Source organism: Lytechinus variegatus, chromosome 15 (assembly GCF_018143015.1).
Source record: "Lytechinus variegatus isolate NC3 chromosome 15, Lvar_3.0, whole genome shotgun sequence".
Lineage (NCBI taxonomy): Eukaryota > Metazoa > Echinodermata > Echinoidea > Temnopleuroida > Toxopneustidae > Lytechinus > Lytechinus variegatus.
In genome coordinates this window covers 28,313,898-28,329,028 of record NC_054754.1, presented here as the reverse complement: position 1 = coordinate 28,329,028, position 15,131 = coordinate 28,313,898, and the positions used below count along the sequence as shown (strand labels likewise).

General features: G+C 37.0%; 1 protein-coding gene across 1 annotated transcript; it reads right to left on the bottom strand.

Annotated features, from left to right (window-relative positions):
• Positions 1 to 1,402: 1,402 nt before the first annotated feature.
• LOC121429225 (box C/D snoRNA protein 1-like) lies at positions 1,403 to 12,794 on the bottom strand. Its single transcript, XM_041626185.1, has 10 exons — positions 12,561 to 12,794; positions 9,893 to 9,961; positions 9,105 to 9,211; positions 8,029 to 8,114; positions 7,108 to 7,211; positions 6,658 to 6,726; positions 5,701 to 5,781; positions 3,495 to 3,575; positions 2,892 to 3,016; positions 1,403 to 1,926 (listed from the first exon to the last, which is right to left on the bottom strand). The coding sequence occupies exons 1-10, from the start codon at positions 12,623 to 12,625 to the stop codon at positions 1,691 to 1,693; spliced, it is 1,023 nt and encodes a 340-aa protein (XP_041482119.1). The 5' UTR covers positions 12,626 to 12,794; the 3' UTR covers positions 1,403 to 1,690.
• Positions 12,795 to 15,131: the final 2,337 nt, after the last annotated feature.

Here is a 15,131-nt window from a genome sequence, read left to right as displayed (position 1 = left end):
ACCCCCATCTTTTAACGTCTTTTGGTCTGACGCGGCCGGGGTTCGAACCCCCGACCTCCCGGTTGTGAGATGAACGCTCTACCAACTGAGCCAACACACCATTGATATTTGGAAGGTATGTAGACAATAGCAAACATATGGCATCCACTCAAGAAATATCTGTAAACAAGCACAATATATCCAGAAAGGCCTGTTCTGCTGGAATCATCAGTCAGGGACCCCATTCCACAAAACTGTTATAGGATTTAGTAATTGATTACTCCGTAGAACACATACTCATTGTAGGCATGTTAATGGAACGTATATGAACTTGAGACTTCAACCTGTTTCATGAAGCTGAGCCCAAATGCATTGGTAATTTGGTACACATGTAATTATGACATTAAAGGGTGACATAGTGTCGTCTATAAGGTCAGCCACCATGACTGATTGTCCCAGACGTAAAATGTTTCTTAGGTAATTGGTTATATACCAGCTTGGCTTTTACAAGCAAAACGCTGTCCTGTCGAGTTCCTACGTGAGTTACCAGAAACAGAATCAAGAAAACAGAAACAGAAATAAGATAGGACTGATTGGTTGATATTGGGCCTTGGGTTCGAGAAGTACCACCTGACTTCATCTGCTTATATTCAACAAGTGGAATGCCTCTGGCCGTCTCACCTGCATCACGCGATTCAATACAGTAGCAGTGCTGACTTAGAAAACTACTATAACTCGCACAAGATGTTCAGTGATACTCTGTTACTCTATGTCCACATTTTATGAATTAGACCAATACACTTACAGAGATATGATGGTAATTCAACAAAAAAAAAAACAATTCAGCCAAAGTTCATTGACCTTTGACCTTGGTCATGTGACCGGAAACTTGCACAGGATGTTCCGTGATACTTGCTTACTATTATGTCCAAGTTTCATGAAACAGATCCATAAACTTTCAGTCATTAAGTCAAGAGATACCCCCAATTCGGCCAAAGTTCATTGACCCTAAATGACCTTTGACCTTGGTCATGTGATGTGAAACTCATGCTGGATGTTCAGTGATACTTGATTAACCTTATGTTCAAGTTTCATGAACTAGGTCCATATATTTTCTATGTTATGCTGTCATTTCAAAAACTTAGATTTGGAGTTGACGCCGCCACCGACGCCGTTGGAAAAGCGGCGCCTATAGTCTCACAATGCTTTGCATGTGAGACAATAAAAAAATTATAAAGTTAAGGAACAAATATTGGTATTATCATATCATTTGTCACCATTTTAATTTAATGCTGTTTATTTGGTCACTGCTGGTGACATCTTCCCACTGTAAAAGACTGTGAACACACTGCAATTACACACACAATAAAAGTGGTGACAAATTTCACTTTGAAGTTATCAACTCTTGGAATTTGATACACATGATAAGAATGATAACGACCTTTCAAGTTGACCTAAGAATGCAACAGTTCTTAACATCACAGTACAACACATATTCTTTTGTGGGTATGTGATGGTCCCCAAAAGGACTACCCAAACTTGACATTTCAGCAAGTGTTTTCTTGCAAGCTATATATACTCTGTTTGGGTTGTCATTTTCAGGACTAATACTTGCCCACAAATGAATTCATGGTGTACCGTGAAGCCTCTACCCTCTTTCCTTTGTTGCCATGGAAACCTTCAGAAATTACAGTTCTTATTTTGTTCACTTTCATCTGGTATCTTCCACTTGGTTTGATGATGTTTCTTCCGGGGGACCATCATCATCCCCCTCATCATCTATATTTTGGTCCTGTATATTTGAAGGCTGAGTCCTATCATCTTCTCCATGTGACGTCGATTCTCCTGGAAGTATTTCCTTTTCTCCAATATCCTTTTCTTCCTTGGTCTGGCTTAGATCCGTTGAGTTACTACTTGATTCTGAAGAACTTGGATGGGATTCATTATCTGTAAAACGTATAGGAAGAATTGTGTCAAATTATTGTTTTACTTTATGAAATACATTGTCCCTCTTCTTGTGAAATATTTCAGGCAATCTGGTTGGTATACACTATTACTGTTCAGTATCAGCTTGTAATGAAACACAGAATAAAGGGTATTCTACAACAATCTTGCCTTTAAAATGAACAAGGGTTAACACCAAATATATCTTTGTCATGCAAGTGACACTGTCTGGTGTTATGACACATTACACCATGGAATGTCGGGTACTCTACAAGAATCTTCCCTCTGAGATTAACACCAAGGGTTGACACCAAGCACTACACACCAAAGCTATGCTTTACTTACCACTGTCATGGCATTGATACTCTTCAGTGTTCTCTCTTAGTATAACATTGAAAGTAGGGTACTCTACAAAAATCTTCTCTTTGAGATTAACACCAAGCATTAAACACCAAATCTATGCTTTACTTACCACTGTCATGGCATTGATACTCTTCAGTGTTCTCTCGTAGTATAACATTGAAAGTAGGGTACTCTACAAAAATCTTCTCTTTGATATTAACACCAAGCATTAAACACCAAATCTATGCTTTACTTACCACTGTCATGGCATTGATACTCTTCAGCATTCTCTCATAGTATAACATTGAAAGTAGGGTACTCTACAAAAATCTTCTCTTTGAGATTAACACCAAGCACTAAACACCAAAGCTATGCCTTACTTACCACTGTCATGGCATTGATACTCTTCAGTGTTCTCTAATAGTATAACATTGAAAGTAGGGTACTCTACAACAATCTTCCCTTTAAGGAAGTCAACACCAAGGGTTAACATGCTATGCCTTATTTTACCACTGTCATGTAATTGTTCCATGTTATCTTGTACTACAACATATGATATAGGGTACTCTACTACAATCTTGCCTCTACTACACCAAAGTTTACTACCAATGCTACACTTTACTTACCATCATCATGCCAATGATAATCTTCAGCATTCTCTCGTAGTACAACATGGAATGTTGGATACTCTACAACAATCTTCCCTTTTAGGTTAGCACCAAGAGTCCTATCTAAACCTATGCTGTGGTACCTGTAAGGTGACAAAAGGATATTGGTAAATTGCCACTTGGTCTACCACCACTGTGCCTACTTTCCGTTTGGTCTAATTCTGTATGGTCTACTCCAAATTCTCTACGGCCATTCTGTCTACTAACCAATTGCAAACTATTAAAGATAGAATGGATAAAGTATAGATCAAAATTAAACTATTAAAAAAATATTTTTGGAAAGCCTATCCGCACATGTAAAAAAGGATCACATACTTCACTTTATTTATCAGTTAAGAGAGCATAATGAATAGGAAAACTTAAGATACTCACACCCACATCAGAAACAGCACAACATACCATATTTTAATCAGAATGTTTACAGAGATTTTTTATTCTTCCATTTCTGCTCACATTTCAAGGGAGAAAACTAGCATAGTTTGAATAAAAGGGCAATGCAAGATAAACAGAGAAAGGAGACACCAACTTGGTAATAACAATTTCATTTGTTTTTCAGCATACCTTACAGTGTTAGCAGGTGTGTCTTCAACCTTCATATAAACCATTACATCATCCATTCCTCTGGAACAATACTTCTTTAATCTGTCAGAAATAAGTACAAAAAAAAAATCTCATTAAAATAATGTTATGCATTTTGCTGGCCATTATTCCAAATGTGGCACACACAAAAAAACGATTTTGCGTTCCTTGTCATGTACGTGTAATGTATTTTAGAAATATTCACATAAATCGTCATAACAAAGTCTCAATCAAATATTGGAATACCAGGGCTCCGTAACACAACCTTTTGCGATGGATTGCAAATATGAACGTAGCGCACAGATTGGTCCCTGGTTAGTATTTAAAACCAAATACGCGTGTAACATTGATATTGATTGGTCAGTTCATTTAGCGATTGATCGCTAATCTTTGTGTTACGGAGCCCTGGGGTACATGTATGTTATATCATTCCTCATTCCATAAAAATATTCTATGATACACACATCCAGAAAAGTACTTGCAGACCTAATGGTTGTGAAAAGAACTTCATGCCACATTTGATATATATTCATTTCTTTTCATACAGCATCAGGCCTGAAATTCTATATTTGCGGAGCGTTGTGGCCCAGTGGACTAGTCTCCGGACTTTGAAACAGAGGGTCGTGGGTTCAAATCCCAGCCATGGCGTAATTTCCTTCAGCAAGGAATTCATCCACTGTGTGCTGCACTCGACCCAGGTGATGTAAATGGGTACCGGCAGGAAGTAATTCCTAAAAAAGTTGTGTGCGCCTTAATTGGTTGCCTACATGTAGCTTAGCCAGGGTAATAATAATAGCAGTGGCTTTTTAAAGCGCCATGAACACCGAAAGGTAGAACTAAGCGTTATATAAGTAGCCAACATTACTGTTATTATTTTTAAAACTTAAGTCATTTTTTCCTAATGTACACATTGGTTTATACAGCTCAAAAAAGAAACAATAATAAAATTAAGAAACACAATAAATCCTTAGGGTGAACGAGAGGCCACTCATACACACAGATGGCCATGGGTGACATCGAATTTATGATGCCCTGAGTAAAAATGTTCTAATAAAAAGAAATCGTTTTAGGCACCTAAAACAACATATCAAACGGGTAAATGGGGTCAAAGATAACAGCTCATGGCAAATTACAATCAACAAATAAGCAGAGAAGCTGTTATCAATCAAATCATACAATTCATATTTATGTAATTAAATAAGAAACAGGATGGTCATATTGCTCAAGTTTATCCAATCATATTGTAGTTCCTTTTGCCTTTACATCAAAGCATAGATGACAGAGATAAACTACATATGACACAATCCTCCTTAGGTTAAACTCTTTAAAACATGAAATGAATATCAAGTAGCAGCAGACTGTCTCCATTTCAAATTTGACCCGAGGGTTATCGAAAGGTGATCCCAGTGACCTATACTTTGGGGGTATGCTGTGACTTTAGGGCTGAAATGTAACATAACTGTGTCAATTGTTAAGCTGTCTGGAAAGTGGGAAGTGAGATTCAGAAGACATATTGTATTTTGAAGTGTGATCAGCTCAAAATGGAAAAAAAAATATAAGAACAAGATTGTAAAATCCATGAGGTAGAAAGGGATAAAGGATGAAATATGGGTCTTGGAGGATTGATCAATTTCACTAGTTGCTTTGAAGCTAATGATTTTGCTCAAGTATTCTATAAAAAGGTTAACAACTGTGAAAGTGATAATCTTTCACATTTGAAACTACTATAAAAGGAACATATCCTTGTTCTTTGGGGCTCTTTTTTAATTTCTCAGACTCTTTTGAAGTTTTGAGAATATTGGGGGCAAATCGCCATGAGCCCCCACCACCCCTCCCCCGTGTAATTTGTTTATAGGGATATGATCTCAACATGTACATTATTTGTAATTCTGAGGACTTAGTTTCCATACACATACATGATAATACACATGCCTTTCAGTTTCAGATAGGAAACATCCACACATTTTTTTTTACTTATAAATGTTTTCACTTGATCAATTATTTTTTCCATTGTTTGTCTATCTATCAAAAATGCACGTCGCCATCGTTACATGTTCCTTGGCTTGACAAGCTTGCTTTCTTGCAAATTGCATTATAGTTTTCAAAATCATAAATATACATATGGAAACATGTGAATATGAATCTTTGAAATGTCTAATTCAATCAGATTATATCTACAAAGACCCACCTTTGTCGGATGACAGGATCGGCTTTTTGAGGATGAAGATACTTGTCTAATGCTTCTCTCAAAATAACGTCCTCATTCAGTCTTACATTGGATAAAAACAAAGATATATATTATATACCAAGATCACTACCAGGCTATTAGAAAATAAGTTAACGCTAAATGGGAAAAGTCTCCCACATTTATTGTTACTCCGCCATGAAATAGAAAATAATTCATGCATGTAAATTTGCAAAACTACAGATTCAATGTGTACCACAAGGGATTTGAACTTATGGATGTTTCTTTCCGAGGAACCTAAAAACAGGGTATTGAAACAACAAAACTGTGAAGGCAGTTTTCATACATAGTTTAATGCTATGTTGGGCAAACCCTTGGAAAGCCACATGTTGTCAAGATAATAATGGATAATATAGAAATGTGTTTAATAACAGATCTATTGCCAACCAATAAGGTAACCTTTTTTTTCTAAGAAAGTCTTTATTCAATATTTCTACACAGAGCATATAATCAAACACAAAATCCTTTTACTACATTACATGCAATATGCAATCAAGGTCACTATTACGAGTTATAACTCCGTGACATGTACAAATGAATATGATGCAATACATCTGCGTCCTATTATATCATATAAATTTAATAACAAACAACCTGAATTTACTCAAGTCAGTTATGATATATTGTGCTGTTACTTTGTAACAAAATGAGACCTTCTTAATAATAACTAGTTTGAAAGTAAGGGAATCAACCTAATGTAACAGATTTTATGAATATTGTTTCATATTACATGGTTGAAAACAGCACTGGGCAATGAAACATTAAAACAGCCAAAAACTAAACAGGTACTTTGTGACCTCGTAAAACAGATAAATACAGGTTTGTCTCGTAAACAAATCGACCAATGAAGATGACAGAATTCATGAGAAAAATGGCCTACTAAGAGATAAATATTCTTACCTTACATCTGTGAATTCAGCACCAGAAAGAGGAAAAATCCACTTCACATGCCAAGCTAATACCTTAGGTCTGGGAAAATAAACATAAAACAAAATGTGAAAGAGCTTTAACACTTGCTTCCTACAATGTTGGCAATTCAGTGTCTACATGTTTGTCAATCACGTTTATGTAGTTTTGTCATAGATCTGTGACACCCACTTATAACAAGCTTTATGAAGTCAGCAAATAGCTTGGATTGCATAAAACTTAAGATGGGGGGGGGGGGGGTGATCTCCTTTCATTTTTCCCTCATTTATGTAGCACCTTGAGTGCTGATTCATCAGAAAGTGCAAATTAGAAATAATAATTATTATCATTTATATTGATAAGCTTGGTCAAATCACATTTGTATCAGAGCTACTTGAAACACCATCTAAAGCCAAGGAGAAAAATAAGAGTGGTAAAACTTACTTCTTTAAAAATGTTGTGGAGTTTTCTTTGTGTTTAGAGAAGAAATGTGGTAACAGTCTCAGCCTTACACCTCTCTCAGCTGCCTTTTTAATCACAAGCTTCCACTGCAATCAAATTTCAATGAAAATTGGTACTTTATAGAAAGTTCTCTGATTCGCATAGGCTTTGTAGAGGGACTCCCTGGTTCTCATATAACAATTCAAGTTTTACTTAATCTAATCCAATCTCATAGGTAGATTAAAAGTTTTTTTAATGTATGGTATATAATAATAATGTCATATTTTACCCAGGGTAGTCACTTCAGTTCTGGAAACTGTTCTCTCAGCGGGCCCTGCTTAACATGACTATGTTATTATAACCCCAGTTACCCGGATTTAGCATGGCTACCTTGATCGGGCGCTCGAGCATTTGAGGAATTTCTTCCAATCTGGTACCCATTCACCTCACCTGGGTTGAGAGCAGCACAATGTGGGTAAATTTCTTGCCGAAGGAAAGCAGACCATGGCTGGGAATCGAATTCATGTCCCTCAGATTGAAAGACAAGAGTGTTAACCACTAGACCACGATGCCCCCACGTATATAGTAAAAGCTGTCAATAACGTCTACTGAAGTAGAATAAACAAAGTGGTCTCTATGATCAGTATGACCAGGCTCCTTTTATATTTTCAATAATGCTTTAATATGCAAAGCCAAAGTAAAAGGGGGTGTAGTCTTCCTAGACAGGAAGTCTTTGTGGACCTTTAAGAAGTGGCTGCTAATGCCAGTTTATTACAATTTGACTTGCTTGGGTCATTAACACAAACTTTATTCATCATCATCATCATATTGAGATTTAGACGGATATGTGATATCAAACTATTTAAATGGGCAGCGGGGGGGGGGGGGGGGGGTGACACAATAGATGCAATATTTGAAACTCACTCTAAAGTTCAAGTAGCCTGGTTTGCTTTTCACATCTTGCTGAGCAGAATAACGCTTCCTGTCCATGTCTTCTAACAATTGGTAATCTGGAAATGAAAGTGAAGTAGAACATCTAATTAAGAATTTCCTATATAATGAATAATTATTGAAATCATTCTATGATTTGAACTAATCGGCCCATAACTTTTTGACACTGATGCATTATGTATGCGCATGACCACATTTCTGCTTGTTTGTTTGCAACTCATAATTACTCCACATAGCAGCATGTCCACCTAGGGTGCAACAATATTCAACGTTGTGGGCAGATCAATTAAAGCAAGAAGATTGACAAGTCCTGCATGGCATTTGGTAACCTCATTTCCTTAGTCCCATTTGATTGATTAAAATATAACATAAAATGAAACTTCTCGGGAATTTATGATATAAATTGGTCAAATGTCAAAGACTTTGAAGATTTTGACAACGAATTTCCAATGTATTTCTTTACTTGATCAGTCCACGGACGTTGCAGGAAATTGCACCAGGAACCAGCAAATGTGGTTGGGCACTGGTGGACTGGTTTGTCTGATTCAGGTCTACTTCTCAATATTCTTTTTTGAAACATGGAAACAAAATACGCTGTACAGAAGTTTGAAATAGAAATTCAAACAATTCTGAGAGTCTACATGGGAAACTTGTGTTGTGGGAAGGTGGAACAATCATTGTGAATTTTCAATTTATTTAAGGCATGGTCACACCGCCCAAGCGTTGTTGGAGCGGTCATGGAGTGGTAGGGAAAGAGGGCAGAATTTTGCTCACAAAATTGGGGAAAAAATCGAAAAACATAAATCAAAAACAAAAAAACAATCGAAATCCAAAATGGAGAATGGTAGCGATCAGTGATGATTTTTTACTCTCCGCTCCACAACCACTCCAACAGCGCTCGGGCGGTGTGACCATGCCTTTAGGAAGAACATTCTAGTCAAATACAAGTGATAGATCAAGTAGAATCCTCTACAATTTGAGCTCGATACTATAACTTTATTCTTAAACTCTTGCACTCAACTATTCAGGAAAATAAGAGCTTAACTTACCGCTCAAAAGGTGATTCTCTGTGAACTTCTTGATAGGAACGTATGCAGTCTTATCTCTAACGCCAGAACATCCTCTCTGAGACTTGTGGATCTTCACACATGATAAGCTGTATAGAGAGGAGATAAACAGCATATTCTTCATAAGTTAGTGGAATGGCATATTAATTTGCCATGGTAACAGGGCTCTGTAGCCAACCAAATCCAATATTATCTTTGTATAATGGTATACCATCATACATGCAATAAGTCTGCAAGAAATGCCCCTCTGATATTTTGTCCGAATGTAATTCCTCAAATTTCATATGTGAAGCGTTGTGGCCCAGCGGATTAGTATTTGGTCTTCGAAACGGAGGGTCATGGGTTCAAATCCTAGCTGTGGCATCGTTTTTCTTCAGCAAGAAATTTACCCACATTGTGATGCACTGGACTCGAGTGAGGTAATGGGTACCTGGTAAGAATCAGTTCCCTGAAATGCATGTGCGCTGCAATTATGGCCGCAAAGCTAAAGCCGGGGTAATGATTGAAACGTTATCATAATGTGATATGCGCTGTACAAGAACTATTTTTTTTTCATTATTAATATTATTACTATTTATATTGTATTTATACATCTCTAACCAATGCTGCCAATTTCTACAAAATTTTCTGCCTTGATTTTTCAAAACAAATTTTCCGGTTAAATTGTGACACATATCATCGTATACAAGTTACAAATGATTTAAGATAAATGCACCCCCGACTTATTTATGAGAAATGAAGAAAACTTTCATAAAATTTGGTGATCTTACCAGCATGTCTTTATCAGGCATCTTGGACAGGTGTACTTGGATGGTTCCTGCTTGCACATCTCACATTTCCTGGGAAAACCAGTTAAAAAAAAAAGATATAATCAGATAAGTGGAAATAACTGATGAACACATGTTTTAAGGCCAGGAATACAACTTTCCCCATTCCCCATGAGATCACAAGCACAAGTCATACATTTGTATGGCAAATATAAATAATGTATCGTGAAATAAAAAAAAGAAAATTAAATTTCATTTTCTCAAAAAAATGAAAATGAGTTTTAGTGTACCTTCAGTATATCAACAAATAATTGGACATCCGCTCCAGAAAGAAGTACTTATCATACATCACAAACCATTAAATTATTGAAATTTATGCATTTTCCACGGACAGCTGCTCATATATGACTTCACAAATAAAATCTAACAAATCTAATAATCATACTAGACCAAAAGCTTCGGTCTTTGTAATATTGGTTGTTCCGCTGAAATGGCTCCACTCACCAATTATAGAGACCAAAGTTCTAACTCAATCTGAACAGGGACTCAATGGCCATAATCCCCAAATGTTTAAATATTAAGTTCGGATAAACCAGGGAAGTGAGAGTTGCGCGACGGTCTGAAGTTATTGTCTTGTCCTTTTAAGTTCATTTTTTTCCTGTTTTGGTGCATTTCAGGCCAAAACAGAATAATAATCTTTATTTTGGTCCAATTCTTTTGATATACTTCTATGAAATAAGACAAAAATCGGACGATAAGACCAAATTGGGCAAGACTTCCATATGTCCCCTCCACTAAAATTGAAAAAAAAATATGGAGGTTTATCAAGAATTATCTAACATATATCTAAGAGATTTAAGAAGGAAAAGTCGGATACATACCAAAATATGGCTTTATTCCGTCAAAAATTCGAGTGTGTGTAATTCCCAATGGCATCGGTTTATTTAGTCAGAAAAATAAATACCCAATTCTCTTGGAGAGTAGACTAGTCGTAATATCGGTTGATAAAAAGAAAGAGAGAGAAGGAAAAAAGGAATGGAAAAAAATATATAGTAAGCTACTGAAAATGAACAAAAGCTGTGGCAAAAATAGTCAATTCTGACTGGTTGCCAACCAAGGAAAGAAGAAGAAGGATAATTGTTATGAAACCCATGGCTTTCATTTTTTTCACTCACACATTGTACGAGGTTAGTATGTACTAACCTCGTACAATAGACTGTGTTTGACCCTGGATTTCGAAGTAGTCGGCAAACATCGCTTCATTGCTGAAGTAATATTTGCCGAAGCTCCTTCTCGCTACGCACCGGGGCTCTTGCCGGTAAGTAGCAAGAGTTTTTTTAATATAAAATAATAATAAAATAATAATCCGATAAAAAAAAGCACATTTTGCTTACCTCGGCCTCGAAAGTGACTTCGCTTGTCTCTTCCACGGAAATACAAGGAAGCCCGTTGGTGGCGCTAATAATTTCACAACCTTGATTCAGCTCCTCGGTAATTTTATAACTGTATCTAAATTCTTTGAATGCGCAATCCTCATGATTAATTTACTAATTATGGGCACCAATTAATGAAATGCCTTCAAAAAACATAATTAATGATTATTATTGGTGATGATAACACTCATTTGCATTAATTTAAAAAGATGACTGATAAAAAAAAAATGAAAATAATATACGTGCCTGGAAAGAAACCAGCAGTACAAGCTTTGACGAACGTCAATAATACGTATACGGTGTACCAAAGTCTATACAATGAAAAGATTGGACACTTCACGGACTTTGCGTAATGGCTTGCGTCGATATGCGTGTAAAATAGTGTAGGTGCCTATTCTTTCCCTTGTCGTGTCTTTGATATGAATATAAATCGCGCGCCCTCTTCAGGAGAAAATTGATATCAATGCTGACTGATTTCTATCTCCGTAAAATCTTCACTAAAGATCAAGAAAATATACATATTTTTAGAAAGAAACTTCAAGGAGAAGTCACGGAAGAATCTAAATGATTCGGTAAGTGTCATAGCAGGATGTGGAATGTTTATTTAAACAAAATATTTTATGTGGGCAAAAGCCCACTGTATTTTCGAAGTGTAGTGGTGTGTCGCGTGCGTATGACTGATAATCCTTCACTCGCGAGACGATATGAACCCATGGGTGCATTTTTTTCAACAATTCCTGCTACTAGCTCAGTGAGTAAGGCGACAGACTGGAGATGCTTCGTTCTGCAGCGAGAGGTTCGAATCCAAGTTCCCACCGGGAGGTAAGAAGAAAAAAAAGAAGAAAAAGAGAAAGACAGAAGGGGGTTTTGGGGAAGTATTTTTTTAAATTAGTGGAGGGACATATGGAAGTCTCCCCAAATTGTGCCTGGACAGGTTTTTGCCGTTTGGAAAACAAGCAAAGATTCAGCAACTGCCAAAATTTATTATGAAAGGTTGACAATGTGACAGGCAATATTTTCTTTTTAATTATAGAGAGTAAACAACACCTTGAACACAGACTCAGTCACAGCAGGAGTGGCATTTCTTTAAAAAAAAAAAATCTGCAGCTCACAGTACTAGTAGTAGTACTACTGACATCAGTTGCTATGCGTGGGGCTCTTGTTAAAAAAATTACAAATTGATAACTCCAATTCAGGGTCAAAATAATAGACAAATTCCACTTAAATGCAATACATACGTATCTATATTCTTAGCAGGCATGGGTATCAATGTTGTGAGGTTCTCTCCTTCAGCAGTACCCATTTCGACAAGAAATCGGCGAGGACTATCGACACAGATTCGGTAAACAAAATCAGCTGTTCACATGTGCGATCATATCATAGAGATGTACGCACACGAATGTATACGAAATGGGCACGTTTGTGTGAAAACTCAACGCATGTGCGATACAATTGGGGTGCGGCCGGCGAAATGTCGAGATGATGGCTGGCCGTGGCTTGTAATGGGAACGCATGGAAAGCCCCCCGCCCCCCCCCCCCTACATTTTGCATTCTATGGTCGAACTTTGAAGAGGCGGAAAAGGGCAAAAGATTAAAAAATGGAGGGAAAGAACGGAGAAATCCGAGCCCCCAAGCTAAGGTGAATAAGGTGAATTTTAGTGCATGGTCGTTGTCTTGTCTCTTCAAAGATATTTGCTTAATTGACTTTCTTGATGTGCGGCTGCCACAGTTATGAAACAACTTGAACATTTTTAGGCCTCTACAGTTTCCAGCATAAAAGTTGTAATTTGAAACTAAGAGATAATCTCTGCGACGACAATTAGAGTAGGGGCACAGCTATATAGAGTCACAAAGTTGACGTGAAAAGGGGAAAAAATCTAAATATTTTCAAAGGATTTTGTTAGCATGTGTTCCTTCAGAACTTCCTTGCATCACCAACGCACTGTAAACCAAACTACAGTGCGTATCAAAAAAAAAGTTTACACTTTGAAAAAGCCCTGGGAATTAAAAATATACAACATGTGGGTAATTTTTTCACATTTAATCTTGGGTTTGGGTCTCATCTATCCAATGAAAGTAAAAGTTTTGACAGAATGTTACACTTGAGTGAGTACTGTCCATTTTGTAAAGCTGGCAGAAATCTGTTTGCGCAGAAATGCTCGTTTTCACGCTGTGTCAAGGGGAAAGGGCGAAATTAAACTTTCCCTGCGAAACATTTCTCATACACTTCCCTTGCACTTTTAGTCAATTGAAATAAAACGGATACATTCAAGCATTTTGTAACAATTTTGCCACCTAAATTGAAATTTCAACACTTAGTTTCAACCTTAACCCTTTTTCTGCCAGCTGCATGGATCTGAGAACATAACTGAATCTGAACAAAAGTTTATATCAGATATCTCCAGCATTTTTTCACTAAGTTTCCATCATTTAAAGTGGGTGTACATTTCATTTTTCATTTAATACTTGTTTCTCCACACTTTTTCCAAGCTTGACAATGATTAACAAAATGAAAATCAAGCCTCAGCCATTTCATGTAAATCACAGCTCAGTGTAAAGCAAATATCGTCACGATGGCCTCGGTGTATGGAGGAGGGTTACACTTCGTAATTCCGAAGCTTCGTAATTCCGAAGGTTCTTTATTCCGAAGGTTCGTATTTCCGAAACACGTAAATTGCCTATACCTCGATGTTCGTTAATCCGAAAACGAAAAAGGGTTCGTTAATCCGAACATTTGTGGCGTTATTCCGACGGTTCGTTATTCCGAAGGTTCGATAATCCGAAAACGAAATAAGGTTCGTTGTTCCGAAGGTTCGATAATCCGAAAACGAAATAAGGTTCGTTGTTCCGAAGGTTCGTTAATCCGAAAACGAAATAACTCGTTGTTCCGAAGGTTCGTTAATCCGAAAACGAAATAAGGTTCGTTGTTCCGAAGGTTCGTTAATCCGAAAACAAAATAAGGTTCGTTTTTCCGAAGGTTCGTTAATCCGAAAACGAAATAAGGTTCGTTAATCCGAAAACGAAATAAGGTTCGTTAATCCGAAAACTAAATAAGGTTCGTTTATCCGAAAACAAAATAAGGTTCGTTAATCCGAAAAATGAAAACCGGGAAAGCAGAGGCAAGGGGGGTGGGGGCGGGGGACACTGTTGCCGTTCAATCGTTATGAGGATGGGAAGGCAAGGGCGGCCGAACGAATTTTCGTTTGGGGGGTAAAACCAAAAAATGAAACTCATACGTCGAAATGGACACTTTGGTAATATTTTCCCCTTAAGATTATCATCTGCTTGAAGTCATTGTGTGTTTGATAGTGATTAAGTAGAGAAAAACCTTTTTTGAAGTGATTTCTTATTATGGCAAAACGTATATTTAGGCTTTATTTTTTGGGAGAGAGTGTAATGAGCGAGCGGCTTGGTAAAACAAATTCAAAGGTGAAGTTGTAAAATGTTTTGGGGGTCAATTATTCTTAAAATGGCATAATTGCGAGGTGTTGCGAGCGTGAATCACAAGCTAAAACTCTAGGGTATTTTAATAGAATAAAAATCCGAGCAGATTTCTGCTGTCATTAAAAAGATGTGCATCTAACTAAAAAATTAACACGAGCGCAAAACGCAGCTTAAACATACTGACAAGAAAAGGAACCTGTTAAAGAAAGCATTTAGTGGCCTCTTTAGGAAGCATATTTCACCAATCGAATGAGAGTGCGAAGCGCAAGCTGAAAATGTGCAATATTCCAGCCTGAAAACTTAACTTGTATACTTTAAAAAGAGTATTTTATTTCGAAAAAACACGAAAAACGGCATATTTATTT

What these genes read in the sequence shown, in the direction of transcription:
- LOC121429225 (XM_041626185.1), bottom strand. Translation starts at nt 12,625, where the DNA reads ATGGGTACTGCTGAAGGAGAGAACCTCACAACATTGATACCCATGCCT. An exon ending in CCTGCTAAGAATATAGATAC is followed by an intron (nt 9,962 to 12,560) that starts GTATGTATTGCA and finishes TGGTTTTCCCAG; the next exon opens with GAAATGTGAGATGTGCAAGC. An exon ending in GATCCTGTCATCCGACAAAG is followed by an intron (nt 3,576 to 5,700) that starts GTGGGTCTTTGT and finishes TATTTCTGACAG; the next exon opens with ATTAAAGAAGTATTGTTCCA.